The sequence below is a fragment of the Sarcophilus harrisii genome, chromosome 1 (assembly GCF_902635505.1).
Source record: "Sarcophilus harrisii chromosome 1, mSarHar1.11, whole genome shotgun sequence".
Lineage (NCBI taxonomy): Eukaryota > Metazoa > Chordata > Mammalia > Dasyuromorphia > Dasyuridae > Sarcophilus > Sarcophilus harrisii.
The window spans coordinates 698,949,735-698,976,500 of record NC_045426.1 but is presented as its reverse complement, the minus strand read 5'-3'; the positions used below and the strand labels follow the sequence as shown (position 1 = coordinate 698,976,500).

The window sequence follows — 26,766 nt, the reverse complement described above, 5'->3', positions numbered from 1 at the left end:
TAAAATAGAAGAAGTAACTCACTGAATTTCCTGATCAGGATTTGACATTCTATATAAATTTCTCTTCCATAAATCTTTTCTCTAATGCTTCATCATCGTATAGAAGTGACTCTGAGTTCTCAAAGGTTTAGTTTGTAAAGCATTAGTATGGACAGACAACACCAGAACTTGTATTGTATTGTATTGTATTGTATTGTATTGTATTGTATTGTATTGTATTGTATTGTATTGTATTGTATTGTATTGTAAGATGTAGTATTCTTTCTGAATTGAAGAAATTTGAATGTTTCCTTTAATGTAACTTTCATTAGGTTCCATAAAAGCATTATTCAATTCTTTGGAATTTTGTTACATTTTTGCTTATTTTATAATTATACTAAAAGGTTTTGCCTCTTTATTATAAAAACATAGTTAGCTTTAGAGTTTAAAGAATTATTTGAGTGAAAAATTCTTAGAATTTATTTTCTTTGCTAAGACATTTGGGGTTAAGTGATTTGCCTGGGGTCACACAGCTAGAAAGTGTTAAGTGTCTGAGGTCAGATTTGAACTCCGGTCCTCCTGACTTCAGGACTGGTGCTCTATCCTTTGCACCACTTAGCTACCCCTTTTATTCCATTTTTAAGGGAATTCCTATCTCATTGGGGAAGATTATTAAATAGTTTTATTGCAATGCTAATTTATAATTATACATGAATTGATTTTGAAGAAAGAAGTAAGCTACAACTTCCTGTTAACCTGGTTAGTAGAGCTAACTGCATTTGTCGGAGAGAAAGGTTTCATAAGTCATCAGGGAAAAATTTCATATGAGTTTTTCTTGCTCATTCCCCTTGTTCTGCTTTGAAATTATATTCTGAATGCCCTCTGACCATTTTCTGAGCATGCTAAGAGTGATGTATGACATTTAATACCCTTACTCCTAAAGATTTAAACCTTCCTTTCAGGGGAAAAAGGAGAGAGCCTCTCTCTCCAGGTTCTGAGCAACTGAAGTATATGAAATTAGAACAGGAGAGGCAGCTAGGTGGCGCAGTGAATAGAGCATCAGCCCTGTCAGGGGGACCTGAGTTCAAATTTGATCTCAGACACTTAACACTTCCTAGCTGTGTGATCGGGAGCAAGACACTTAACCCCAATTGCCTCAACAAAAAAAGCAAAAAAGAAAAGAAAAGGAGTCCCAATATTCTCAAAATGGAATTATATGTTGGCAAGGAAATAAAAATGGGGGGAGAAGGGCACAGGAGAGAGGAGGCAGGAAGAGATTTTAGAAGCATAGATTTGAAACTGGAATGGACTTTAGAGATCACTCAGCCTGAAGCCTCTATTTTATGGGTGAGGTGATAAAAATCCACAGAAGTAATTTATTTCAAATCAAAGCTCTAGTGAGTGTCAGAAGTAGTGTCTGAACCTGGGTCCTCCTAACTACACTATGTCCAACTTTTTCTACACTACTAGTGATCTCCATCTCTCCTGGGACATCTGTCCTTCATGTGAACTGGACAGAGATGTATAAAAGCAATCTTTTCTGGTGGGAGAAATTGGTTTTAAAGACATTTTTCAGTTTACTTCTCCAGACTTGAAGATCCAGACTTAAAGAGCTGAGAACTAATTGAGTGTCATGTGGCAGGAGGTCTCCACTTGATTCTTCCTTGAACTTTGTGCCATTTAACATTTTCATAAATGACTTCAGATAAAGGCCTAGATCGTAACTTATCGGACTTGTGTATGATACTGAGCTGGGTTGGAAGAGCTGACACAATGGAAGACAGTCAGGATCCAAAATTATCTTTGACTAGACCTTCAAGTGTGTGAAAAGGAATGATGCCCAAAAAGGCTGGAAAAATAGATTGTGAAGGGCATTTACACCTGAAGCTTCCTGAGCAAGGAAATAACATGAATGGATTTGTTCTTTTGGAAAATGATTTGGCACTCATGTGGAAGAATGATCCGAGAGGGGAAAAACTAGACATTGGCAATCCCAAACAAATTCACTTAGACTGTATAGTTGAGATATAACAAGAGTGGAGAGAAGGAGTTGAATATAAGAGATGCCATGCAGGAATAATTGACTAGATTTGGCAATTGAATGTAGTGTGGAGGAGGAGGAGGGGATTGTACTGCTTAAGGTGCTGAGGCTCTGGAGCTGAAGGGCCAAAAGGATTCTGGGTGAAAAAACCCGGATTGTGTTGTCCAAATCTTGAACACTCAGTGCTGAATCAGTAAGATCACTTTCTTTGCTAATACAGGGAAATGTCTTAGGGGATGATGGGAAATGATGTTGCTTCTTCTTAGTCCCCGAGTTATTATTTGTCCCTAAGAAATTTTGAAACTGCACAAAGTGAGGGAGAAAGGTCAGATTGGAGGGTTGGGATTTTGTTTTTTTTTTTAATTAACAGAAATCCATTTTTTCTTCATTCTGCCCCTATCTTCATCAAAGGGGAAAGAGAAAAAACAAAATCATTAATAACAAATATGCCTAGTCTAGCAAAATCACCTCATTGATGGTGTTCAAAAATGATTGTTTCATTCTATATCCTGAGTCACTCACTTTTGTCAGAAGACTTCCTTGGTCCTCTGGAATTATATATTTATTTGGTCAAAACATTGAGTCAGTTTTTAAGGTTTTCAGGGTTTGTGTTTACATTGTAGTAAGTAGTGTTTAAGTTGTCCTATTTCTATGGTTTCATTTTTCATCAGTTAACATAGCTCTCCTAAAGTGATTGTTTTTATAATATTGTTGTTATAAACCGCAGTTATAATATATAGCAGGCAGTTAGTGGGCTCAGTGGAGAAAGTACTGGGCCTGGAGTCAAGAAGACCTAAGTTCAAAACCAGCCTCAGGCACTTACTATGTGACCATAGGTAACTCACTTCACTGCTTTCTGCCCCCATTTCCTCAAATATAAAATAGAGGCAATAATAGCATCTACCTCCCAGCATGGTTGTAAGGATCAAATGAGATATGATAATAAAAGTAGTTTGCACAGTAGCTAGTACACAATAGGTGCTTAATAAATGTTTACTCCTTTCCCTCTGTAAAGTTTCCTTTGGTTCCATCTAAATTCTGTCTGCATCACTTTATCCACATTTTTCCATGTCTCTTTGATATTATTTTTTCCCTCATTTTTTATAAAATAATAGTATTCCATTACATTCACAAACCAATGTTCAGACATTCCCCAGTTGGTTTCTAGGGTTTTTTGCCACCACAAAAAAGAGATACTATAAGTATTTTTGCCAATCTGAATGAACATGGAATTGCTTTAATTTGTTGTTCAATCACACACAACTCTTTGTGACCCCATTAGGAGTTTTCTTGGTAGAAATACTGGAGTGATTTGTCATTTCCTCCAGCTTATTTTTGCATATGAGTAAACTGAGGCAAATGAGTGTGACTTGTCCAGGGTCACACAACTAGCAAGTGTCTGAGGCCACATTTGAACTTAGGAAGATGAATCTTTTTTGATTTCAGATCTGATACTTTATCTACTTTGTCACCTGGCTGCCCTCTTTCATTTATTCTTGTTTAATTACTAATGATTTAGAGAGATTTTTTTTTCCCCATATGGCTATAGATAGTCTGGCTTTCTTCTTTTAAGAACTACCTGTTCGTGTTAATAGATGGGGAATAGCTCTTAATTCTTGGAAATTTGAATCTTGGAAATGCTCCCTTTATTGGAGAAAATTTTCTGAAAAGATTTTTCTCCCAGTTAAATCATTTCCCTTTTAATCTTAGCTTTATTGGATTTGTTTGTATATAAGCTTTTAAATTTGTATATGATCAAAACTTTCGTTCTTATGTTCTCTTTCCCTTGTTTAGTGATATATCTTTTCTCTCTCCATAGATCATTTTGAGAATTATTGCTTTTAGTATAGTTTGAATTCTGGTACCTTCTAGGCTGTTGAAAATCATTTCCCCTGAGATTGACCCATTTTGCTTATATATGAATTTTGTTACTATTTTTTCCTAGTTCTGTGAAATTGTTCTTTTGACAGTTTGATACCTATGGTATTAAATAAGCAAATTAGTTTAAATTGGAGATTTTTAAAGGAAAAAAGTGATAGTAAGAAGTAAAATATATATGCCTTTTCAAAGTATCTAGTTTAAGAGCACAGTGTACTAAGTATAAATTTGTTCCTTTGTGAAATTATCTTTGAAATTTTTTGGTTTATTAATGAGAGAACATAATGTAGGGGTTAGCACCAGGCCCAGACTTAGGAACTGCCTTGAGTTCAAATCCACACTTTCATATATCCTGGCTATAGCACTCTCATTTCATACTTGATTCAGACAATTGAGGTCATTTACCAAGAACTTCCCCCTTTTTTCCCTCTTCATCTCACATCACTCAGATGTTTTTTCTCCTTCTCTCCTCTTTCACAGTGGTCTTGGATAAAGAGGGGGCCCTTTTTTTTTTTGCCAAAGCCCACCCTTCCAAGGCCTCCTGCCTGCTCCAGCCAAATGCTCTCACTACCAGCCCCGCACTCCTCAGTCTCAATTGTGTACTGGCTCCTTCCTCCCTGCATGCCCATGTTTCCTTCTATCCTGTTCTTTCTTCCCCTTCTCAGCATGACTCCTTGAAAATCCTTTTTCTATTTGATGTGTCTGCTTCCTCTTTCCTAACTCTTCTGAATCCTTTGTAATCTGCTGTCAGTGAGGGAGGACAGGAGACAGGACACATATTGGATACTTGTTCAATTTAATTTGCAAACAGAATTTCCCTAACAAATTTGTTTTTAACCAAATCATGGCTTGTAAACTGTAAAAAACTCAGGGATAAAAAGCATTGTTCATTGTGGAAAGCTTTAAATTACATGATTACATCAGGAAAGTACAGGAGATAGAAGACTAATGCCCATTTTAGACTCGACTTTGGAGCTATGGAAAACATGGATTTAAAAGCAAAACTAAACCCACTGGATCTCAGCAAGTAGAGAAAATAGAATAAATTTGCCATAAAAGCCCTTCTATCATGCTTGATACAGGGAGTTAGAAGGACCCAGGAGACAGGACAGTTTATCACTGATTCCTGTTGCTTCATTAAGCTTGTTACCTCCTTTGACTTTAGGCTCAGATTCTTCTGCAGATTCTACAGATTTTTTCATTTGCTTAAAAAATGTGTTTTTTTTTTCCCCTTTTGGGACATGTGCATCTTCATACCACTTTAAAATGAGCTCTTCTTCACTCAAGACTTCAGCTTTGTGGAAAAGTGCCACGACTTTCTAGAAGGCTTTTGGTGAAGTGACTATTACCATAATGGTTCTCCTGAACCTTCCGTCACAGACTGACCTGGAGTAGCAAAGGTGGCACAGAGGCATGTCTGGTGCACAGAAGGCTGTGGCAGTTACTACACTGTTTTCATTTTTCCATGATTTAAATAGCTTTAACCAACTGCTCATTTTCAAGGCTGTCAAGAATAGATGCATGAGGGGCAAGTCCTTTTTCAGAATATTTAAAACATCTGATTCGCCTGTTGAATACCTGGGCAAAGGAAGACTGGCGTGCTCTTTGGGTTTGTGCCACAAATACCCATCATGCCATGTGCTTGTGTGGGTCTCCTGGGCCAGCACAGCACCGACCACTAGGATAGCAGAGGGTTTCTACATGCCAGCCATTATCAAGTTTTGCTGCAGAAGCACCAAGAAGTTTTCTCTACTCTATGCCCAAAGAGCTATCAAATTGTGCATTACCTTTGATCCAGCAGTGTCTCTATTGGGCCTGTATCCCAAAGAAATCATAAAAATGGGAAAAGGACCCTCATGGACCAAAAATGTTTGTGGCAGCCCTCTTTGTAGTGGCAAGGAACTGGAAACTGAGTGGATGCCCATCAGTTGGAGAAGGGCTGAATAAGTTATAGTCTATTAATGTTATGGAATATTATTATTCTGTAAGAAATGACCAGCAGGATGATTTCAGAGAGGCCTGGAGAGACTTACATGAACTGATGCTAAATGAAGTGAGTAGAACCAAGAGACCATTGTACACAGCAACAAGGTTATGTGACGATCAGCTGGTGGACATGGTTCTTTTCAACAATGAGGTGATTCAGGTCAGTTCCAGTGGTCTTGTGATGGAAAAGAGCCATCTCCACTCAGAGAGAGGACAGTGGGGACTGAGTGTGGATCACAACATAGTATTTTCACCTTTGTTGTTGTCTGCTTGCTTTTTATTTTCTCTCATTTTTTCCCATTTTGATCCGATTTTTCTTGTGCAGAATGATAATTGTAGAAATATGTATAGAAGAATTGAATATGTTTAACATATATTGGATTACTTATCTAGGGGAGGGGAAAGGGGAGGAGCAAGGAGAGAGAGGGAAATTTGGAACACATTTCTACAATTATCATGCTACACAAGAAAAATTAGATCAAAAGAGAAAAAATGAGAAAGAAAAAAAAGCAAGCAGACAACAACAAAAAGGTGAAAATACTATGTTGTGATCCACATTCAATCCCCACAGTCTTCTCTCTGGGTGCAGATGACTCCATCACAAGTCTATTGAATTGGTCTGAATTACCTCCATCAAATGTCATCCATCCATCAAAATTCATCATCACATAATCTTGTTGCTGTGTGCAATGTTCTCTTGGTTCTCCTCACTTCATTTAGCATCATTTTATCTAAGTCTCTCCAAGGTTTTCTGAAATTATCCTTCTGAGTTCTTTTTGTGGATGCAGCTGGCATTTTCTGCCCTAAGCGTTTTGGGATTGCTTTAGATCACTGAACCACTGAGAAAAACCAGAGTTGAGTATCACACTTTCTTGTTGTAATTGTGTACAATGCATTTCTGGTTCTGCTTGTTTCATTCAGCATCAGATCATATAAATAAGAAAGATAATCCTCAGTCGGAGAATACTACTTTGTCATAAGAAGTGATAAATGAAATGGTTTCAGGGAAACGTGGGAAGAGCTGAATGAATGGATGTAGACTAAAAGGAGCAGAACCAGGAGAGGAGTGTGTACAAGAGCAACAACATTGCAGAGTTCAGAACTCTGACCCAGGCCATGGCTAACCAAGATTGTGAGGGGTGGGAGGCCATAGGGTCAGATTGTAGAAGGAGATAGAAGGTAAATACAATTCATTGTCAATCCTTAGAATCACTCTCTCTCCAGCCTTGCTCTGACTTTGTGATCAGGCCAAATCAACCTGCCTGTCCCCATACCTTTTACACTGGCCATCACCCATACTTAGACTCTCTCTTCCTTTAAGATGCCGCTCAAATATCATCTTTATACAATCTAGCCCAACCTTCTTATTTAAGGAGAATGAATATTCATGTCACCTGAGTTTCAATCTGAAACCCATTCTAATCTGGTAACAACTAATCATACCTTTATGTTCCGTCATCCAGTGGTATTCCATTCTGTCATCTCTTCCCACTGAGCTCTGAGGAGACTCCATCCAGAGCCCAAAGCTGTAGGAATGTCGCTCTCAAGTAAAGGAATTTCATAGTTCATGGAAATAGATGTGGAACAGTTGTGGATGATGATAGGAGCAAGGCTGTGCTCCCTCTGCGGGTAGTGGTGGTAACATAGGAGAGAGAGTTAGGGAATTGTTTGAGGGAATGTCAGCATGCTGAGGAATTGAGAAGGAAATCCTGGAAGGCAGGGACTGACCTTGTTGAGGTGAGGAGGAGAGCATCTTAGGGGTCAGTACTCATAACCCCCAAACACCTCCAAGGAGGAAAGGTCACTGAGACATGTGGTGATGGGAGAGCCTGAAAATGAAGGGCCAAGAGTGCAGGAAATCAGAGCCAGAGCTCGCCAGGGGGACCAGAGAGGCTGCAGAGGGCCCACTGTGGGGGGCTTAGTGACTCCTGACACCAGGAATTGGCCAAGGAGAAAAAGGAAAGGGGGACCAAAGCAGGGGGGCAGGATCCTGAAGCATGCTGGCTGGCTCACCCTGGGGAGATGAGAGCCTCTGTTCTTGTTTCCTTAACATTCACTGGCCTGGTTTCTCAGCAGAGACCCTTGATCTTCTTCCGTGACGCATCATTACATGGAGTGTCTTTTCTTTGTTTTCTGCAGATCCCTCAATATGGACTTTGAGAATCAAGATAAGGAAAAAGACAGCGGCAGTTCATCTGGGTCCTTCAACGGCAACAGCACCAATAATAGTAAGAAATGCAGAGATCCAACTCATATGTCCGCCTTTCCTCACTTGGTCCTTCTACCCTTAATCTAGTTGTTTTCCAGAGAGAGAATATAAGTCAGCAGTTAAAAAAACAAAACAAAACAAAACTCGGTGGTTTTGCTTTCACCTGAACTAGAAAATACTTAGAAAGTTCCATTTTTTAAATGTCTAAAAACTGTTTTGCTCTAATACTAATATTTCACAAAAACCAATCTGCACAGCCTTGATTAATGTTTCCATGATTCCCTGAAGTTTGCAGTGAGGTAGGCTTCCTTTTTTTTTTTTTTTTTTTTTTTTTAATAGTTTATTTTCGTGTTTCCCTCCTCTCTCACCCCCAGGCAATTGGGGTTAAGTGACTTGCTCAGGGTCACACAGATAAGTGTTAAGTGTCTGAGGTCAGATTTGAACTCAGGTCCTCCTGACTTCAGGGCTGGTGCTCTATTCACTGTGCCATCTAGCTGCCAATAGTTTTGTTTTCAAAATACATGCAGAGATAGTTTTCAACATTTGTCATCACAAACCTTGTATTCCAAATTTTTCTCCTCTCCTCCCCTAGACAGCAAGTAATCCAATAATGTTAAACATGTGCAGTTCAGTGGTAGGCTTCCTTGTCAGAGCATGCAGCACAGGAATGCTGGATGAGAATTCCCCAAGTAGCATCTTCACCAAGGTTCCTAAAAGTCCCTCACAGCACCTCTCTGCTAATACTGCTATTTTATAACTTTAAAATGAAAGAACTACAAAATTCGATTTGAGAGAGAGACGTGCTCCATGTAAAAGGTTGGAGAAAAATGAGGTCTGCCCAGGGTACAAGGGACTTCACACAAGTCATCCCGTCCTGAGCAGTCTGATTGACCCCAAGGAAACTGAAGCTGAGACTTCTGCTCAGTCAGCTTAATCCCCCAGGTCATCAGGAAGCAGAGGAGATGTCCAGCACAGGTTGAGGGATAGGTGAAATCATAGGTTTAGTACACACACACAAACAAAATAAAGCAAAACTTCACATTTATGTATAAGTGCTTCACATATATCAGTTCATTTGAGCTTTACAGTGAGCCACAGATGAAGCCTACATATACTCATTTTACAGAGAGGAGAAATTACTTGTATAGCTAGTATTAAAAGTTGAATTTGTATCCAGGTTTTCTTGATTTCAAATCCAGCCCTTGATCTCTTCACTGGGCAGTTTCAGGATTGTGGATTGTGTCTAAATGGCATCCATTGGGTTCAGCAGGGGTCAGGTCAGGCAGAGAAACCTTTCTAGAGAAGGCAAGTCTTCAGTAAAGAAGAGGAGACAAGAAATCATTCTAGATAGGAGTGGTAGAGAGAGAGGCACTCTGAAACAAGCATTTATTAAATGCCTTCTATGGGCCACCTCAGGCCTTCCACAGACTCGACTTCAAACTAGAAGGGACCTGAGGGGGGGGCATTTGAAGGAACTCTCATAGAATCTTAAACATGGGCCTTCCCTGGGGTTCTGAGGTGGGGAAATAGTAGAGATATGGGCAAGTTCTAATTCTAAATCGCCCTTATGTTATGAAGTCACATAACCTCTCTGCCTCAGTTCCCCCATCTGTTAAGAGTCCCTGATTTCCATATCACAAGTAGGCAGGTTTTAGCACTTGTGAGTGTGCCATTTAGCAGAATGAGTGGTAACGAGGTGGGACAAGAATAAAAAATAGCTATGAAATCATAAAAGTTTAACCCCCATTTTCTTAAGCTTATAATATGACACTGATCTCTGTCTAGGAAAAAAATCCCTCACCACAAAGTTTAACAAAATTTTGGAACAAACTGTCCCAGTAAGCTCCTAGAATTAAACTTGCTGTGGACTCCCTGTCAGAACCTAATTTTGAGGAGGAGCTGTAAAAGATCAGCCTGCTTCCTGCCAGGATAAAATCCAAATCTCTTGAACTCAGAAAAAGCCTTTGAAGTCCCTTGATACCCAAAATGCACAAAATGACTCAATATAAATTTTTATAAACCTGGTGGTATGAAATACTGTCACTTCATCCAGTTCATAAACTTAAGAATCTGATTCCCCCCCCCCCCCCCCCCCCAAATAAAATTTCCAACTTGAAATAATTATACATCAGGGCATTCAAAAAGTCTTCATGTAATTTGACATTTTAATAGCCATACTATCTTAAATCTTTATAGTAGAGGGAAGTGACTTTTGTTTAGTCAGCCAGTTTCTGTTCTCATACACAGATTCATGTCTAATTTATGTCTTCCTTATTATGGGTGATAAGTTTTTTTAAAAGCATTTTTATAACTACTTTGTCTTGTTTTCAACTAATGAATTTTTTTTCTTTCCCACTTCCCCTTCTTTTTAATTAAAAAAATTAAAAGGGGGAAAAACCTCATAGCAAACATGGCAAGTCTAGCAAAGCAAACTCTCACATGGGCCATGTTTTTTAAAAAATGTCTCAACCCTCTATTCTGCATCCATCACCTCTCTTCTCAGGAGCAGAGAAGCACATTTCAAATTTGGGCCTTTGTAATCATGGTTGGTCAGTACAATGATCAGAATTTTTAAGTCTTCCAGAGTTTTCTTTTTATAATAGTCATTATGCAAATTGTTCTCATTTTGCTGTACTCTCCATCAGTTTAATTTTTTCTGTTTTTTTTTTTTCTGGAAACATCCATTTTCTCATTTCTTTTGGTACAATAATATTACATTATATTCATATGTCCTAATTCCTTTAACCATTCTCCAATATATGAATAATACCCTGTTAGTTTCCAGTTTTTGCCACCACAAAAAGAGCTACTCTAAATATTTTTGTACCTGGGGCACCTTTTCCTCTTTATTTGATCTCTTTCAGATATTGGTCTAGTAGCAACATTGCTAGGTCAGAGGATGGGCACAGTCCAGATTGTTTTCCAGACTGAACAAGTACATGGTTCTACCAGCAGTGCTTCCCTGTATCCACTTTGCCACAGCCAGAGCAGTGTTTTATAAAATGATAGTACGCTCAGTAATTTCAATTTAAGACAGAATTGGAACCTTCTTACTCCCAGTCCACTGTACCATGTTTCCAACAATCATTTGTTGACTGCGCATTGCAAGTATGTATTAGAGGGGCATATATGACCTCAAGGCACTTAACAGTTTAATTGGAAACAAAAGACATTTTTATTAAAAATTGTAGAATAGCGAAAGGTAGCGTAGGATACACATCCAGTGAATGATAAAGACTTCACCTGATATCACAGAACATATCTTAATGCTGCTGTCTACCCTTTTCTGCTTTGGTATGAAACTTGTTACTTTTCAGTTCAGTTCATGTCACTTTTGGATATCAAAATTAATAAGACAACTTGCCTTCACATCCTGAAAGTAAGTGCACACACATACCTTTGATCTAGCAATCGTGCACAAAGGTTTGCCATTATTTTAATTATTGCTCTTATTATTTGGAGATTAAAACTTGGAAAGCCTTTTGTCATTCCATCTCTCCCATTTCTCTATCCTTTCTAATTCTTGTCATTCTTAATGGGACTCCCTCCATCCCTTAGCATTCTTCCAGGCCAAAGCAGCCCTTTCTTCAATCTTATTTTCCTCCCTTCCCATTCTTGATCTTGCAGTTAACAAACCCTCAGCTATGTACCATCATCTTCTCCCTCACCTTTGTCCCTTATCTTGTCTGTGTTCAGACCTTGTCAAATCCTGCCCTAGATCATTTACACGATATGACTCCTCCACTTCACTTCCCTCATACATGAAAATGGAATTGAAGGAAATCACAAAATTGAACTGAATATTCACACAAAACTTATCCTTTTGAATCCCTAGAGCACTTTTCTCTAAGAGATTGTTTAAACCAGGCTATTTTCTTCTTGAGCTTCCTACAGTATTCTTTCTTCCTTACTCTCTCCCTCACCTACTGACTGTGCTGAGGAAATAGTGACCATTCACCATAGGCTGCTTCTCCACTTCTCTGCTTCTTTATCCTAGTCTCTGACAAGACCCTTCTCACCAAGACCTTCATGTGTGCCCTTGATGCCATCTCCTCTTCTGATTCCAACAGATTTCTCCCTCCTCCAGCAGTAATCTCATCTCTAACTTTTACTATCTCCCTAATTACTGGTCCCCATCTCCCTTCCTCCCAAACTTGTCCAAAACTTCTCCTTCCTGGACTGGCAAAAAATTGAATGACTACTGATCTCTCAAAATATCACACTTCATCTCTCCTTTCAAAATCGGAGACCTAGAAAAAAAATTCCACATACCTATTGCTGCCACTTGCTCTCCTTTCTTCTCGGCGCTGTGTTCCTTTACAGTCTCTCCATACTCTCTCCTGGTGACATCAGCTCAGATGGACCAAATCATCACCTCTGTGCAGAGAGCTTCCAGATCTTTATAATCTGCCTTAGTCTGTCTCCCCAGCTGCAGTCCTGCATCACCAGCTGCATGTTACTTATCTTCAACTGAATGTGCCAGAAGGATCTCAAACTTAACTGCCTCCCGGCTGCCCCTCACACCCATCACCCCATCTCTGTGATTGTCTCTTTGCCCAGAATGCTCTTCCTCCCCCTCTCTGCCCATCCAGCCTTCTGACAAGTCTCCACTAAAGTCCCATCTTCTGCCTGAAGCCTTTTTCAGTCCTTCCTCCTGCTCATTCCTCCCTCTGGATTTTCTCCAGGGTATCCTTTCTGTAATTTATCTGTATACACAGTTGCTTACATGTTGTCATCCTCATTACTCTGTAAGTTCTTTGAGAACAGGGACCGACTTTTTCCTTTTTTGTATCCCTACCACTTAGCAGAGTGCCTGATACGTAGCTAATTCTCAATAAATGTTTGGGCTGACATGAGCTACCTATGTTTCTGCCTTCCACACTGCTCTGTTTCTGTTGAGAGCACCATCATCCTGGTTGGAAACCTCAACATTAACCTTGGCCCTTTACTCTCCTTCACTCTACATAATCAATCAATTGCTAGGTCTTATTGTTTCTGACTCACATCCATCCTGTTCTTTCTTGGTCACTAATGATGATTTCTAGCCCTATCAGAACCATCTTAAAATTGGATCTCTTGCCTCTTTCTCCTCCTGATTCATTGTTGCCAAAGTGATTTTCCTGAGTGCAGCTCTTATTGTGTCACTTCTCTGTTTAGTAACTCCAGCAGCTCCCTGCTATGTGAGCTCTGCTTAGCTTATATAAACCTTTCATAACCAGCATTATACATGTACAAACCTTTTCATACTAATCTTACTTTCTTGTGTATGTATGCACATACACATATGTGTATATATACATATGTGTAAATATTATGGCTTTGTTTTGGACTAGATGATTTTAAAGCTCTTCTATTTGATTCCATTTTTTTCTGAAAACTTAATCCAAAAAATTAAGGGAGAAGTCTAACTTTCTATTTTAGGCACTGGTTTTAAAGATATATTAACTTGCATAGATAAATTAAGAGTTTGTTGCTTTTTTGTTTCATTCCTTTCATCAGCTCTTTTTAAAAAAATAATAGCTTTTTATTTTTCCAAATACATGCAAAGATAGTTTCTAGCATTCACCCTTGCAAAACCTTGTGTTCCAAATATTTCTCCTTCTCTCCCCTAGACAGCAAATAAGTTGATATAGATTACATATGTGCAATTCTTCTAAACTTATTTCTACATTTATCATGCTGGCCAAAGAAAATCAGATCGAAAAGGAGGAAAGAATGAGAAAGAAAACAACAAAAAGTGAAAATATTATGTTGTGAGCCATTCAGTCCCCTTAGTCAAGAGTTTATTTGCTTTTAAAAAAAAAAAAAAGGCTGAAGCTGGAGGTCTTAAGTAGTTACTGTATCCCACGAACTGTGCTAAGAGAAAAGGGAGAGATCTGCTCAAAAGAGCAGAATATAGCTACCCTCAAGGAGCTTACATTCTATATAGGGGAAGAATTGAGACCGCACGGTGTGGAGGTGCCTGCAAAATGGTGTGGAGGCCTGCTTCCAAGCGAGAGCAGGCACAAACTCACCTGATGACACCTGGGTCCCAGGGGCAGAGTTCTGGTAATGGACAGTTGGAGGGGGAGCTAGCCCAGAGTGGGGCCCAGGTTGGGAGGAGTTTCATAGCGATGACAGATGCACGTGGTAACAAGATACTTGGTCATTCCCTATTTTTAATAAGTCTAATTTACATAGTTAAGACTTGCTCAGAATCACATAATACATATTAGAGAGAGGACTTTAACCCAGTTCTTCCAAGGCTGGCCCTCTGGGTACTACCACAGGCTGCTGGGGGGTGGGTGTTTGCAAACATAAACACGCCGTTTGTGTCAACACCACTCATCTGGCAAGTGCAGCTTGCCTAAGGTTCCCATCCCGGCCCCCTACAGTCATTATCCAAGGAAGTCACTCCTGTAGAGAAGGGACCTCCCCCTCTGCTTCCAGTCCCACCTATCGCTGTAGCCATTATGACAGGAAGCAGCCCCCACAGAGAAGGGACCAATACCAGCTGCTGACCCATTGCCACAGACAAGCAGGTATGCCGAAGAATTCCAAGAACAGGATGGCTCTCCAGGAACCAGCTTCCAGCCCTCCCCCAGAGCCCATGGGAGGGCATGGACCTTGGCGAGGCCTGCCAGCTGCCTCCCTGGGTGCTCAGCAGCCACAGCTATTGAAACACTGAAAGCTAAGTTCTCCGTGCCAGAGTCCTTGGCTGCAGCCTGTGGCTCCGCATCAGCACAGAGATGGGTGTAATGATGAAGCAACAGTGAAGAAGAGGCAGGACCATCAGCCTTGCCCCTTCCCTCCTCACCCCCCTCAGTCCTGGTTCTTCTGTCTGGCCTGGGGCCGAAGCTTCCTGGGTGGCTGGGAGCTCCCGGAGAGCAGGGTGGGCAGGCTTCTTTTGGCACTTCCAGCACTCGGCACAGATCTTAGCAAGTGCTTAAGAAATGGTGCTTTTTCCATTTATTAATTCATTTCATTAATCTGTGTGTCTTGAACAAGCATTGCAGAAATGACAATAAGTTTACCAAGGTCAGAGTGTTAGAAAACAGCCTGGATCCCACTAGGACACGGCTTGACATGTTCGTTCAGCCGGCTCATGCTGTGCTGGGGTGTGATTAACAGTAAATGAATGACTGCCATAGCAAAGAGGCAATAACGGGGGTGGGGGCAACCACAGACTGTTCCCTGACATAAAATAACCTTTTTAACCCCAATATTCTTCTGGTAATGTTGCATGACTATAAACAATGAAACCTCACCTTCTTTGAGTAACCCCAAAGGCAGTGTAGAAGACAAGTGGACATAACTCATTTACTCATTTGCAGCCTATTAGCAAATGAGGACACACGCACAGGATGTTCCATGACAGCTGCTCCAGGAGGAAGCTTTGCTTAGCGGAGGTGGGCAGGATACCCTGCCCTCTAGGGGGAGAGGGGGAAGGGGTAGTTGGACAAGAGTTACAGAGGTAAAGAAACAGTAATAGGCTTTCACTCTGCCCAGGGCTGGGCATATATTCCTGTGTAGGAGATCTCAGGTCCAATAAAATGTGCATTAGAGGTGAAGGGGGAGGAGAGGGAGAGAATGAATATAGGAAATAAGGAGTAGTAAAAGTGGAGATTTTAAAGACTCCTGAATAGGAAGCAACCCTGGAAAAGATGAAGTAAAATGTAACATGTATTCATGTAAAAAAACATTCTGGGGATACAGATAAAAACAAAACATTGTTAACTCTCAGAAATTTTTCACATAGTTGGACAAATTGCTTGGCCTGCTATAAAGTACCAGTTTGGGAATCAGAGCAACTTCCCTTTGTTCCCTCCTCATTTCCCCCTCCTGGCTTCCTGATCTTGCTCAGTACCTTTCCTCTGTGATCCGTTTATCCTGTAGGCATCTGCTCGTCCATTTTGGCCTGCCTGTCGTCTCCTCTGTTAGACTGTGAGCAAGCATTGTCTCTCTTTGGTTTGGGGGTTTTTTGCTTCAGTTTTCTAAGTAGTGTAAAAATAAACATTGGTATTCAGTAGGAAAATCACTCTTAGATGGAATGGACTCAGACCCATGCCTTGACTATTTTAGATCAGTTTGGGCGCAACATAGTCCAAATTAGGGGCTATGTGTTTTTTCTCTTAGGACCAGCATAGTTAAGTTCAGCACTTGTGTTAAGAAGGATAGATTGGAAAGACAGAAGCTGTGCAGACCTTGAATTGTCTTACTTGAATTATGCCAACACCCTAACTGTTCTTTCTGCCTTCACTGTCTCTACTTCTAACTCATCTCTCCACTTCTAGCTTATCTTCTCTATAACTAAGATGATTTTTCTCAAGCACATGTTCAACATGTCACTGGCTTTCTCATTGACTCTGTTGCCTCTGAGATAAAATGCAGATTCCTCAGAATGGCATTGAAAGCTTTCAAAGTCTTTTTTTGTTTTAGAAAATTGGAAGAATAATACTACAGATCTTGTAAAAGTTGTTGCAAGGAAAGTGCTTTGTAAACCTAGAAACCCTATCGATATAAGATTACTCCAATAGGCAGATTCTTCTCCATTTCAACATGTTTCTTCCTGAATGTTGTCCCTACCTACCCCTTTGCTTGTTTTCCCATTTATTTACTGCCCAATAATATCTAAATGATCCCAACCATAAAATCATCCTTTTTGTTTTCTACTTAAGATCATGGTGATTTTATCTTTTCATCCCTAATACCTTGCATTAATGCCTTGCACATAGTAGGATTTAATATGTTTGCAGAATTGAAGAGACTCCATTGTCAAAATGAAAGTACATTCAGACACTTTGGCAGAAAAATGTTACAGTGTCTCTTGACCAGATGCCACAAATGGACAAAAAGGCTAGGCCTAAAACTAAATAAGAATGGACTCGTTTGTATTTGGAAAACTACACAGTGCTTTCCTAGTGATCTCAAGTTGCTTCCCCAAACAAACAAAATCCTTTAACACTAATAATAATAATAGAATAAATACCAGTCTTAAAAGATTCAAAATTGTGAGGGCCCTATAGTGAAAAAGGGGCGGAGATCTAGAGCCCTTTGCAGGAGTCATGGAAAAACCTGGACAAAAGATCCCAGATTCTATGCCATTTCATCTTCCTTTGTTTCCCCCAAAGCTCTGCTTGTGTGTATCTCCAGCAGCTGCCTCTCCCACTGGTATGGCTAGGGCATTTTTGCCCCCTTCCCCCAAATGCTACCTGTCCTTGTATAAACACATCCATGCAAATATCCCTCTAATAAGCCCACTGGCCTAGGAGAGAGAATACAGTACTTGGATTGTCAGGGTGTTAGGAAGGCCAGCCTTCGCAGAATACCCCAGTGCTTACGCGTGACCATGGGCAGGACTTTCATTTCTCTGGGCCTCGACTTTATGAGCAGCAAAACCCACAGTGCCCACCTCAGTCTCCTTCTGGGTTCCAGTGAGATAAACTCATGTAAAGTACCCTGGAAATGGCAATCGTTATTGGAATCTCAGCTTCTCAGTAGCAGGCTCTTGTTTTTTTTGTTTCCTCAAAGCTTTGAACATGGTAGGCATTTAAAGTTTTCATTAAAGCAATTGATATACACAATCCTATCCAAACCTTTTTTAGTTTGTAGAGAAAAAAAGAACATTAACAAATTAAATTTGTACAAAATCAGAAGACATTTAAAAAGGGAGTTTTAACTACTTCCCTCATCAGACTTTACCATGTTCCTTTCATGAAGTTCCTCAAATCAGCTAGTTCAAATCTTAGTGTCCCTCACTATCCTTGGGGAAGTTGTCTTTATAGAAATGGTTAATAATGATAAGTAGAGGAGAAGCAAAGAGTCTGAATAATCCACATGTGATAGAATTCTCCGAGGAAGCCAGCTGGGTACAATCTAATAAAATCTGTCCGGTTTTTCTTTTACAGGTATCCAAACGATTGACTCCACCCAAGCACTGTTTCTTCCCATTGGAGCATCTGTCTCCCTTCTAGTCATGTTTTTCTTCTTTGATTCTGTTCAAGTAGTCTTTACAATATGTACAGCAGGTAAATGGTTCTCCCTGTTTATTTTTGGTTGTAACATTATTGAAAAGAAGATACTTAGCTTTCTAGGCTCTCCAGGGATAAAGACGTATATACTCGATGTTTTTATTTCCATGAAGTCTGATTCCTCCTTGCATAGAGATGGCTTATGATGACTTAGGCTTTTTTTTCTTTTCAGTTTATCGGATAAAAAGGGGGTGGCAAAGTTGTTAGGGGATAGAATAGCCCTTCTCCCCTTACCCTCAAAGAAAAGGAAAGAGAAAGGTCATTTAGGCATTTTTTAAAATGTACAGAGAAGAGCCAGAGGAGGACCATGAAGAAAAGCAACAGTTTTGAAACATATTTAATTTATTATATATTTTAAAAGAAAAGCAAAAGGTATGTACTAGACAGTTGCATGTATAGGCCTGTTTTCTCTGTTCTTTATATATACAAATGACTATTTGATTAGGGCTTGATTTCAGAAGAAGAAAATCATATGATAAATTAAGCCCTAGCTCCTATCAACTTATCTGAACAAAGCTGCCAAAAGACAAAAAGAATAAAGAAAAATTCAAGCCACTGAGAATTAATGAAAGAAAGCGTCATATGTGGCCTTGGTTGTATTACTACATTTCCAGCTCCTTTCTTAATGATTCAAATTTGTCTAAAGATAAAGTGAACCCATCACTTTATCCCATCAGTTGCCATTACAGAAAATTGGCCAACCACTCTGACATTCATGCCCTTTGTAATAAGTTTCAGAGCCAGGACTAGAATTGGACAAAGTAAACAGACCTTTTGGGCCCATCCTGTGGAATATGGGGAAGGGGGTGGTGGTGATGTAATCATTTTATCACTCTCATTACCTTGTATTGCCCTGTGTACATACATGTTTAATACTATCTACTCTCCAAGGCATGTATATATTTATTGTGTGATAAGTGTATAAGAATACATTTTTCAAACCTTGAGTAAGGCATGCAAATATTTTATCCTAGCTCTGGAAAGGTTATCAGTAAATGTGTGTTCAGTTAATGAACCTAGTGAATCCCTGTCTGCATTGGTGTGCTAATAAGTTGACAATTAAGGAGTTAAGCAAACTGCCATGGACTCCCCTCTTTAACCACTTATTTTCACTCTAAGTAGGAGATTGTTATAACTGCTAACCAAACTCAAAATGCCTAAAGGCTTTCTCCCTTGGTTAGTTGATTGTCAATCTCCTGTCCTGTGACTTTTGTTTTTAAGGATACAGTATAAGAAGATGTAGCCAGAGAATCCATTGCCTTGACTTTGAAAAGGCAGCATGAGGCAATGAAAAGAACGCTGAATTTAGAGGCAGAGGCCTTGTATTCCAGTCTAGGCTCTGCACCTTGACTTCCTGTGTGACCTCACTAAACCTCTGGGACTCAGTTTCCTACTCTGTAAATTGAGGGGACTACATGAGCTCTAAAGAGGCCTTCCAGTGCTAACGCTGTGCTTACATTGACTTCTATTGAACTTCCCTCTTCGAGGACTAGTAACAGTTAGGTGAGTGGTTAGCTCTGTATGTAGGAAGACTTTATTTCTCACTAGTGAATCGGAGTGATGAAAAACTTGTTGCAGAAAATGCAAAAAAGAAGTAATATTGAGGAGAGCTTTGAAGTCATTGTCAAGTAGACAAATATATTAATATTGTCTTTTCTTTCTCTAGTTCTTGCAACGATAGCTTTTGCTTTTCTTCTTCTCCCGATGTGCCAGTATTTAACACGACCCTGTTCACCACAGAACAAGTAAGGACTAAACTCATTTTTTATAAACCACATACTTCTTTTTGTTGTTCTCTCACATTTGATAATAACCACCAAAAACCTGACTTGCTGGTACAGGTCATTCACTTAAACACATGAAGTTTGGAGCTTGTATTTGCTGGAACTGTCCAAAAAGTTTGCCCTCTTTCCCTTTGAAATCAGAAAATTGTTGCTTCCTGAAGGATTCTATTGCAGTTGTGAAAATACAGCTATATCTTAGAAAGTTGGAGCCATTGTAATGTGTTTCTTTTTTGAAATCTGGAATCTAAGATCATGGGATGTACTGGCTTTTGATTGTGAAGTCTCCTTTCTTTCTTTTTTTTTTTTTTTTTTTTTTTTTTTTTTAGGGATTGGGAATTTAATGTAATGGTTTTTAGTCATCTCCCAGAGTTATTTTTCTGGGCATAGGTAGTTCAGTTCATTACTGCTCCATTAGAAATGATTTGGTTGATCTCGTTGCTGAGGATGGCCTGATCCATCAGAACTGGTCATCATCTAGTATTGTTGTTGAAGTATATAATGATCTCCTGGTCCTGCTCATTTCACTCAGCATCAGTTCGTGTAAGTCTCTCCAGGCCTTTCTGAAATCATCCTGTTGGTCATTTCTTACAGAACAGTAATATTCCATAATTTTCATATACCACAATTTATTCAGCCATTCTCCAACTGATGGACATCCATTCAGTTTCCAGTTTCTAGCCACTACAAAAAGGGCTGCCACAAACATTCGTGCACATACAGGTCCCTTTCCCTTCTTTATAATCTCTTTGGGATATAATCCCAGTAGTAACACTGCTGGATCAAAGGGTATGCACAGTTTGATAACTTTTTGAGCATAGTTCCAAACTACTCTCCAAAATGGTTGGATTGGTTCACAACTCCACCAACAATGCATCAATGTCCCAGTTTTCCCGCATCCCCTCCAACAATCATCATTATTTTTTCCTGTCATCTTAGCCAATCTGACAGGTGTGTAGTGGTATCTTAGAGTTGTCTTAATTTGCATTTCTCTGATTAATAATGACTTGGAGCATCTTTTCATATGACTAGAAATAGTTTCAATTTCTTCATCTGAGAATTGTCTGTTCATATGAAGTCTCCTTTCCAGGACTTAAAATGTAGAGATGATACTTGATAGGAACCAAGTAGACCTTTTATCATATGCTACTTAGGAATATAGTTTTTACATGTAAATCATCTTAATTATTGCTGAGCAATAGGATCCAAAGGTTTTATGTAACTGGCGTGACTTTAAAATGTTGGTTCAAAATTCAAAAAGCTTTTTCCAATGTTTCACTTTTAAAAGTTTAAAAAAAAGAAAATATAATTTTTGGCACTTTGATTTAATTTAATCTTAATGTTTATACTTAAATCTTAACATCAGTTTTCCCACACAAATTGAATTTCCAGCTAATATTTCTGCCATGTCTTTTTTCATGTAGAGATTTAAGTATTTTAAATATTAATAGAAAAAAAGCCACAATGACATTTTTAAAAAATTCATTATGTGGATTTATTGGGTCCTCACCATGAACATAAAAGATAGCTCAACACTAAGAAAAACAATAACTGTTGTTTTAAGCAAGTCAGTAGTGGAAAACCTCCACAAATGGTTCAGCAAAATGCAGCACTTAAAAATGCTAAAACAATTTATTTAGTAATGAAAGGAATTTGATCAAAAACCCTTACATTCTAGCATTATTTTTGTGTGAATGTATATATTTGTATTCATTTATTCCTGTTAGAAACATGTAAAATCAAACATAATAAATTCCTACATTAGTCATGTCTTTTTAAAAAAAAAAAAAATCTTGATCTATATTCTGGATCCATCATTTCTCTGTCACTAGGTGGGGAGCAGTTTCATCATGAGTCCTCAGGAATTATGCTTGGTCATTGCACTGATCAGTGTTCTTAAGTCTTTAAAATGTTATTTTATAAAGTAGACCGGACTTCTGAGTCTTGTGAGCAAAAATATGACAGACTATACATTTTCTCCAGTCTCCACAACCTCTTCAAAATGGTTTAGGACACCTACAGTCTAAAAGATGGTAAAACACACACACACACACACACACACACACACACACCCCTACAGTCTAAAAGATGGTAAAACATACACACACACACACACACACACACACACACATACATGAAATAGCACTGACTGTATGAGTTCATTCAGAAACTCTCCTCCATCTCCTTCTCTTCTAGCAGAGTGGCTGGACTAATGATCCCACAGACACAACACATGCTTACATCCAAACCTATTTTATACATCCTAGTCCCTTCCTTTCCAGTACCATGGAGACCCAACGTTAGGATGCCCAAATTTGCACGGGCTTAGACAGCCTGCTTGGCTACAACTCTTCAGGAGCAAAAGTCTGCTGGAGCCTGGGAGACCCCAAAGCGCCATCACTGTAAAGCTATGAACTGAACTGCCTATGCCCTGCCAGAGAACTGAGGAATAAAACAGTGAGACAAGTCACCATGCTGCATATGGGGAGACTGAGAGGAAGAGCTAGGCATCCAACTGGGGCCTGTTCCAACCATCCAGAAATCATTTGGAACAGAGAGCTAGGCTGGAAGACAATGAATTGCTTGATGTGTGAGAAGGCTAAGAGGCTTTGAGGTCCATCTCCTAAAGAGTCACCATCAGAGGGGAGACGATGGGAAACAAAATAAAGTTGAGTAAACGACTGAAAATGCCAAAGGAAAAACTTTGAACATCAATAGGTAAATTACAAACAGGAAAAGAAAATATGCCTTCAGATCTAGTAAACAAGTACAGGGATCTTTGAATAAATAACGGCAGACAAAGAAAAATGATCCAAGCCTTGATGAGACAGAATACTATAGAATTTAAGAAGGACATGAAACCATAACATGCTGTCCCCGAGTGGTTCAAAAGAGAATCAAGGACATGAGAGCAGAACAGGAAAAACTTGAGTCTGTAATGTCAAACCTCGCCAAAGAAACAAAAGAAAGAACACAAGATTGGGAGTGCAAACACACAAAAGTGAAGAGCAACCTGGAAAAAGAGAAGCAAAAAACAAGAACATTAAAAGAAAATGTCCTCCCCAAGCAAGCAAAACATACTGAACTTAAAGACAGGATATGTAGAAACAGTGTAAAAAATTATAGGTCTCCCAGAAGAACAAGACAGAAAAAACAGAAACACCTTAATGAATTCAGAAAATAAGAGTACTAACCAGAACTTCTAAATATAGAAAATGTAATTCCATTTGGAAAAATTCACAGATCATCTCCAGAAAAAAAGGATAATCAGTCTACAAATTCCAAGACACATAATGGATAAATTTAATAGTTTGGTTCAGAAACAACTTCCGCAAGCCATCAGGAGAAAGACTTTTAAATACCAAAAACATTTAAATATTCTGTACCCACTAAAAGAAGAAGAAAGGAATGGAATAATCTGTCCCTAAGAGCATTGGAGCTTGAGATGCTTCCCAGAGTGACCTATCTTCCTATCTGAACTGAATTAGATAGTATAAAAGATGGCTATTCAGTTGTACTGAAAAGAATATTTGCCTCTTGAGCCTTCCAAGTAACAGGTATGGAGAGGAGTGAATAAATGTAACAGACAAGGACAATAACAGTACGAGGAATGACAACAAAGAGACCAAGAAAAGACTTCTTTCTAAATGTATACTGGGAGACCGGGGTAGAGATGAAAATCTGATAAGAGGTCACAATAAAGGCAGATGGAGTATTATGGACAGAACCAGTCTAGATAGATAAAACAAGAAGAGGGCGGTGGAGGATGAAGAGGAGTAAATGATACATTGGGGCCAAATCAAGGGTTAGTAATGAGGGGATGGTGACCTCTGTTGCCTCAGAAAGTGAAGAGCCTACGGAAATTAGTGGAGGAGGGAGAAGAGGGATGCATTACTTTAGATGGGGAAGAGGGTTCCATTGTTGAATACTTCTGTGAATGAAGAAAGATGATGGGTGAAGGGAGATAAGGCTTAGGCACTAGATAAGACCTGGGATAGGGGATGTTCATCTACTTGTCCTGGAGTTTCATGGGGGCAGTTGGAACCCGGTGGGTTGCTGGCCCCTGGAGGAGTCAGAAAATGTGGACACAACAGATTTCTAGGCAAATGGAGGAAAAAAGGTCAAGAATAGAGGAATAATTGGAATAACTATAATGTTGTATAAATCTGTGGTGGGCTTACTACCTTGAAGCAATGACCTCTCTGACACCTGCAAACAATTAGCTTTATTCTGCAAATGAGATAGAATGAAAACTGGGATTCCAAAGGGCAAACCCTGCAAAGCAGGGACAGAAAGCAACCAGGAGAGAGAGCCCTAAATAGACATTGATTTGCATGAAGAAAGGAGAAAGAGAGAATAAATACTCATAGAGATCATGAATCAGAATAAGGGTCTAAAGTAAACAGAAAGGGAAAGTGGATAATAAAGAGGGAATTTTTCTTTCTTTTTTTTTTGGAGACACCAAAAAAAAAAAGAAAACAGACAACATTAATGCATCTAGGATAAGAAGGGAAGTGGTTAAACGGGGAAAAGTCTGTTACGTTTCTTTAATAAGAGTTTGTTATCTGAATTATGTAAATGTGTGTGTGCCCTTCTCCAATAGATTAACAGTTAAAAGAGAACAGTGATTTAAAAAAAAAAACAAAAACCAGTTTGCACAGCCACATGAAAGAAAACTGTTCCAAATCAACAGTTGTAAGAAAAATGCAAATCAAAACAACCCTCAAGGTCCAACTTCACACCCTCCAAAGTGACAAAAATAGCAGCAGTGTTGGAAGATTTAAAGAAAGATAGGCAGAGAATGGAATGCATTGTTGGTAGAGCTGTGAAATGGTACAGCCATTTTGGAAAGTAATTTGATTTTATGCAAATAAAAATGACTAAAAACTTTCCTAATCTTGGAAGCAGAGACTGAGTTTAAACCACAAGGAAGTCATTGATAGAAGAAAAAAAAGTTGCCCTATACTTCAAAATAGCAGCACTTTTGTTGATAGCTAAAAATTGGAAATATGAAAATGCCATTGATTGAGGAATGCCTAAGACAAATTGTGGCATAAGAAATTGTATATATGAGAAATACAGGAAGATCTACATTGATGTGTAGAGGGAAAGAAGCAGAATCAAGAAAACAATATATTCAACAACTGCAGCAATGGAAAGAGAAAGAACAACATACTGAGTGTCAGTAACAAAAGTATAGTCATCAAGTAGGACTCAAATTAAGAGATTTGAGGAGAACCCACCAATTTCCTTCATGGAGATGTGAGGTCCATAGTTGTTACACATTGCACACATATTTTTGCCTTTTTCAATGTATCAATCAGTTTTCCCTCTAAAACATGTTACGTGTCATATGAGATGACTTTCTGGGAGAGAGAGGAATAATCGGATAACTATAATGATGTAAGAAACAAATATCAATAAAAAATTAAATTTAAATTGTTCCCTTGTTTCTGCTCACTTGACTTTTATCAGTTCATTAAATTCTATCAATGTTACTCTGTAACTGTCTCTTTTACCATTTCTTACAACACAATAGTGTTCTATATTAGTAATAAACTATTCTTTTTCCAGCTATTTCTCAATTGTTGCACATCCCCACAGTTTCCAGTTCTGTGCCACCACCAAAAGGGCTACTACAAGTATTGTTGTATATATAGATCTTTCTCTTTGGATTTTTAATGGGTATATGGATGTAGTAATGGTACCGCTGGTTAAAGAGAATGGCCAGTTTAGTAATTTTTTAGGAGTATTTCCAAGCTTTATTCCAGAATGACTGCTCCAGTTCACAACTCCTTCAGCAATGAATCTTAACAGGTTTTTCACGGTTCCTTCAACATTTGCCACTTCACTTTTTTTTTTTTTTTTTTTTTGGTACCATGCCTGCAGTAAATTAATCTTACTAAAGCAAATGAATTTCTCGGGAATACATAAAATAATAAAAGTATATGCATTTTCAGTGTAATCTGTTAGGCTTAAAGTAACTATTTTGCACTTAGTAAATACTTTATTTGTTCATGTAAAAAATTTAATTATTTGCTTTCATTAGACATAATTTATATGGTACCTGTTAGCTCTCATAATGATAATTTGAGCTAAAAAAAAAACAGTTATCATGATGAATCCAGAAATTCATATGAATTTTTGTGAACTATTCCAAAGAAGGTTGAGGTTATTTGGGTTAACAAATATTTTATAACAAATATGGTGCCTATAAAGTCTCTTAGTTCATAATGCTGTTTTTGTATCACGGAACCTCTACTCTCCAAGAACAAGAGTGGGTTTTGTTCCTTCACTAATCCACATGGTGATGATGGCTTGTTTATAGGATTTCCTTTGGCTGCTGTGGACGTTTCACTGCTGCGGAGCTGCTCTCTTTTTCCCTTTCCGTCATGCTCGTCCTCATCTGGGTTCTGACGGGCCATTGGCTCCTCATGGATGGTGAGTAGCTGCAGTTTGTTACCGATGTTACCTAGATTTTTATAGTTAACATAATCTTACAAATATGCTACTCCTTTGTAAGCCTAAAACTTGGGTCTTGGGCTCTGCTTCATTTGGGGTTTTCATAGAAGGTGTGCTTGCCTTCAAGCTTACTCTTTGCCATTCTAGTCTTCCCTTTGAACACCCCAGGCTTTTTCCTTAATCTCTTGGTTACTTTTTTAGTGTCAAGAAACCATCATTTGATAGGTCTGTGCTGTCAGAGCTTGAATCCTTTTCCATTCTGTTGCTGCTTGGTCCCTTGTACAGACAGATACAGCCAATACCATCATTCAGCCAGCATCTAGTGAATTCTCTTTATGTGCCAGAAATTCACCTGGTGACGAAGGAACAGAGACGCAGAGGAAACATCCCTTGTCCTCACAGTACAATAAATACATAAAA

At 38.9% G+C, this 26,766-nt stretch overlaps 1 protein-coding gene across 1 annotated transcript in view; it reads left to right on the top strand.

Moving 5' to 3' along the window:
* The window catches only part of SPPL3 (signal peptide peptidase like 3), a 119,500-nt gene that overhangs the window by 77,713 nt on the left and 15,021 nt on the right, over positions 1-26,766 (top strand). Inside the window, exons 3-6 of the mRNA XM_031948734.1 lie at positions 8,024-8,112; positions 17,981-18,100; positions 19,770-19,848; positions 26,213-26,325. Of these exons, the coding sequence (XP_031804594.1) occupies positions 8,024-8,112; positions 17,981-18,100; positions 19,770-19,848; positions 26,213-26,325 (401 nt within the window). The remainder of the gene's footprint in view (positions 1-8,023; positions 8,113-17,980; positions 18,101-19,769; positions 19,849-26,212; positions 26,326-26,766) is intronic.